This window comes from Lissotriton helveticus, chromosome 10, assembly GCF_964261635.1.
Source record: "Lissotriton helveticus chromosome 10, aLisHel1.1, whole genome shotgun sequence".
In the NCBI taxonomy this organism is placed as follows: domain Eukaryota; kingdom Metazoa; phylum Chordata; class Amphibia; order Caudata; family Salamandridae; genus Lissotriton; species Lissotriton helveticus.
The window spans coordinates 499,321,972-499,326,684 of record NC_136071.1 but is presented as its reverse complement, the minus strand read 5'-3'; the positions used below and the strand labels follow the sequence as shown (position 1 = coordinate 499,326,684).

General features: G+C 36.1%; 1 protein-coding gene across 1 annotated transcript; it reads left to right on the top strand.

Annotated features, from left to right (window-relative positions):
* Nucleotides 1-315: 315 nt before the first annotated feature.
* LOC144784049 (uncharacterized) lies at nucleotides 316-1,020 on the top strand. The gene has a single exon (XM_078662746.1). It carries the CDS (start codon nucleotides 316-318, stop codon nucleotides 1,018-1,020), a length of 705 nt encoding a protein of 234 aa, XP_078518872.1.
* The last annotated feature ends 3,693 nt before the right edge of the window (nucleotides 1,021-4,713 follow it).

Sequence of the window (4,713 nt, the reverse complement as noted above, 5' to 3'; positions counted from 1 at the left end):
CTGTTAAGAGTTAAGGAAATTGAAGAAGGACTCTTAACTATCTTTCCCTTATAAAAAAAAAGAAGGACTCACAACTCCTGCATTGAAATAAGAAGAGACCAGAGCAGTTGGGTATTTTTGTTAATTGTTTTAATTGATTATTTTAGCTAATTGTGTTAATTAATTATTTCAATAGGTTATCTTAATTAATTGTTTTAATTGGTTATTTTACTCAGTTATTTTAATGAATTATTTTGGATTGTTATTCCAGCTTATTGTATTAAATTGTTATATTATCTACTTGTTTTAGTTTGCTAATTAAACTTTATTGCAGGTATGACAGAACAAAGTATGTCTGCACCTCCAAGCTTTTTACCAATTCCAGGGGAACCATCTATTCCCTGGAAGCGATGGAAAAATATTTTTTTTACTTACCTCTTAGTAATTGGAGGAGACAAATATGGTCCTTTAAGGAAACAAGCCAAACTTTTACATCATCTTGGAGTAGAAGGGAGGAGAATGTATGATGATTTGTCTGAAATATCGTTAGGCATGGGAAATGGTCAACCAATGAATTTCTACGATATGTCTTTACAGATGTTAGAGAAACATTTTACTCCAAAAGTGAACGTAGTTTTTGAAAGACATACATTTTTTAGTAGAGTACAGAACCAAGATGAGGATATAATGACATATGTGGCTTATTTGCATGGCTTAGCTGTTACATGTGAATTTCAGGGTTTATTTGACTCTTTGATAAGGGACAAAATTGTGAGATGTACAAATATTAAAAAGGTGACAGAAAAGTTACTCTCAAAGGATCCTACTCTGGAAGAAGCTATTCAGATTGCTCGTAGTATGGAAAACACTGCTGTATGGATGAAAGAAATTGACAAAGGAAAGAGTCCAAGTGCAAGTGCAGTAATAACTATAGGAAAGGAAGTACTTGCTGAAGTAAAGGAGGTTAAAAGAGAAGTTGTTAAGAAGCCAGTTAATAAAAACAGTGAATATGTGGCTGTAAAGGTTGGAGACAACCCATAATTTGTTATAGGTGTGGTTGTCCAGGGAATGTGAGTTCTAGTTTTGAATATGGAGCAAGAAATTCTACATGTAGGCCGTGTGGGGAAAAAGGACATTTGGCAAAAGCCTGTAAATCGAAAGGGAGTGCGCAAATTAACAGCGTCAAGGAAATTGAAGATAAAACTGACGATCGCGAGGAGTTATTCTTGTCTGTAGAGGGTGCAGAATTGGTTTCAGTATTGGGTTCATCTCAAGTTATTGAATCTGTGGAAAAGTTCAATTTTGGCTCAGTTATGACTATACATGAGAATGATTTAAATTTGAAGAAAGAAAGTACAGAGAAACTAGAAAAACCTCATTGTGAAATCACTTTAGATAAAGGAACGGTAAACCTATTGGCTGATTCTGGTAGCTTATTTACTTTAGATTCTAAAGAGACTTTTGAAAAGAACTTGGGTGGACAGATCAACAATTTATTACAAGCAGATGTGAAGGCAGTTGGATATGGTGGAGCAAAAATTATCATTTTGGGAATGCAATAGATGAACATTGTCTTCAATAAGAATGGTGTTCATGGAAGAGTTTATGTCACACGTGAAGGATCCAATTTTTTGGGTTGGCGGCATCAGTAGGACTTGAACATTATACTTAATCTTAATGCTGCAGAACCGGTTATGATTGTTGAGCCAGTAATTGAGAATATATCATCTAAAGTTGACTTGGAGGATGAGTAGGCAAAAGTATTTATGAAATAGTATTCTCATGTTTTTCCTGATGATTTAAGTGTGTTAAAAGGATTTTCTCATCGAATAATTCTCAAGAAAAATGCTAATCCTGTTTTACATAAGGTTAGGACAATACCATATATGATGAGGGAACCACTTCAAGGTGAATTAGATAAGTTGTTAAAGGCCAAAGTCATTGAACCTATAGAGTAATCGGAATGGTTATCTCCGATTGTCGTTGCTCCTAAGGAGGGCAACAAATTCGTTTATGTATAGATTTGAGAGATTTAAATAAAAATATATGGGTAGATAGACAACCTTACCAAACATTGGAGAAATGCTAAGCATGATGGGGGGTGGCAGTGTCTCTAGTGTTCTGGACATGTCTTCAGCTTACCACCAGGTAAACCTACACCCTGATTCACGTCCTTTGACATCTTTTTTAACACCTTTAGGGGCATTTCGATATTGTAGGACGCCTTTTGGTTTGACATCTGCCTCTGCCATTTCTCAACGAATCATGCAAAACATTTTTAAAGGAATGGGAAGGGTGTTATGCTTTCAGGACGATATCATGGCTGTGGGGTGGTCAATTGAAGAACCTGATTGATTAATGGAAGAAGTTTTGCAAAGAATTGCTAAGCATGGGTTGACTATCAAAAAAGTTAAATGTCAATTAAGACTAAGACAAGTCAAATATTTAGGTCATCAGATATCTGCCAGTGGTATTAGACAAAAAAGTAGCATTGTAAAGGCTATAATTGATGCTCCTTGTTCAATTAACACAGACAAGTCAAAATCATTCTTATGACTTGCTGAATATTGTTCTAAATTTGCACAAAGCTTTGCAAATCTTGTAGAACCCATGAGACTTCTTCTTAAAAAAGGAAGTGTATTTGAATGGGATTCTATATGTGAGTATGCGTTTGTTAATCTAAAAAAAGTCTTTCCTGTGCTCCATCTTTGGGACATTTTGAACCAAATAGAAATTCCATGTTGATCACTGACGGAAGTAATGTTGGGCTTGGGGCAGTTCTAATGCAGGTGTCTGAAAAAGGTGAGAGTATTATTGGTTTTGCTTCACGCAGATTACAAGGAGCAGAAAGATCTTATTCAACCTTTGAAAAAGAGGCATTAGCTTGTTTTTTTGGAATGGTACATTTTAGGTATTACTTATGGGGTTTGCCTTTTGTTGTAAAGACTGATCACAAGCTATTTGTACATATTTTTAAGGGTGGTCGTGTTCTAGATGGAAGCGTAACTCTGTGCTAGATTACAATTTTGTTGTGGAGTACGTTTGTGGTAATCAAAATGTTATTGTGGATTGTCTTTCTAGGATGCCTGTGGATGATAATTCTTGTATGAAAATTATGGATGACCAAGTGGTTAGTGTGGATGATGAGTTTGCAGTTGGACAAGAATGGAAAGAAGCAGTACAAAATGAAAAGGAGTATAAGGTGTTGATGGAGCTCATTATGAGTTGTTGGAAGGATTTTAATGGTTGTGAGGAAGTGGCAAAGAAATTTTCGACAGTGAAAGATGAGCTTTGTGTGCAAGGTGATAACATTTTAAGGAGGAGTCGTATAGTTCCCCCTAGTTTGTTGAGATCGAGATTGTTAGGAATTGTCCATTATGGACATTTGGGAAGGAGTTTAACGAAGAGAAGATTGAGACAGTGTTTTTGGTGGCCAGAAATGGACAAGAATGTAGAAGATCTAGTGAAAAATTGTAATGCAAGCAGTAACAGTGACAAGGTGAAAGTAGTCAGAGAACCTCCTTTGAGATGTATACATTTGCCTATGAGGCCATGGGATAAAGTGGCATTGGAAGTGTTAGGTAGGTACAAATTAGGTACCAGTAATCGTTTTCTAGTTGTGTCGGTGGACTACCATAGTAAATGGTTTACATGCAAATCTATGGGTCAAGTTACTACTGCTAGTGTGATAAGATTTCTTGAGGAAGTATTTCTTGAAGAGGGTGTACCTAGAGTTTTGATGACTGATAATGGTGTTCAGTTGGTTTCTTCTGAAATGGGAAATCTTCTTGCTAGACTTGTAATTAGACATGACAAGATGGCTTTGTTTCGTCCACAGGCAAATGGACTTGTCGAGAGGGTAAATCATATTGTGATGGAGTGTATTCAGCTTTCTCTTGCTAATGGTTTATCATTGAAAGAGGAGTTACGGAAGATGATGTGGGCTCATAGAATCACACCTCATTCTGTTACAAAGTTTCTCCTTTTATGGCATTGAAGGGAAAAGAACCTGATATTAAGGAGTCTCCTATGTGGCTAAATGAGAAAAATCAAGTTTGGGTTGACAGAGGAGAAATGAGGTCAAGGGTTTCTGATTGTCAGTGGCATAATACAATTCACTTTGACACTAGGAAACATGTTAAGGAGTAGGACATTGATATGGGGGATTGGGTAGTTGTGAAGAAAACTAGTTTTGTGAAGAAGGGTGAGAGTAAGTTTTCACAGGCCCATAAAGTCATTCTAGTCTTGGGATCAGTGGCTCAACTGGACGATGGTAAGAAATGGAGCTTTGGGGATTTGTGTAAAATATCCCATTCCAGTAGTGTATAATGATATGGTAAATACATTTTAATCTTAAAATGTATATTATTATTGTTATGCTGTTAGTTTATTGCTTTATCTGGTATTAATGTACTATATTTTTGTGCATTGTTATTTCCTGCAAGTTAACATATTTTCTTTTCTGTAGGATAATATTGGGGGGGGATATGTGGTAGCTGGAATCCTATGATGTAACTGTGATGCTGCAGAACTGCATCATAGCTAGGATTATAATATTGACCAGTATTCTTTGTAATGCTGGAGGTTGTAGACACTTTTCTACTCTTCAATAAACTTCACCAAGAATCTGAAATTGAAGCTGTGTGGATTACTACAACTTTCATCATGTGTTCTAAAGGGGACCCCAAGTCTCTTCGGCGAACCCTTAAATTTGAATAGGGAGGTTACTTTGAA

Excerpts from the sequence above, each read along its gene's own strand:
- LOC144784049 (XM_078662746.1), top strand. The coding sequence starts at position 316 with ATGACAGAACAAAGTATGTCTGCACCTCCAAGCTTTTTACCAATTCCA.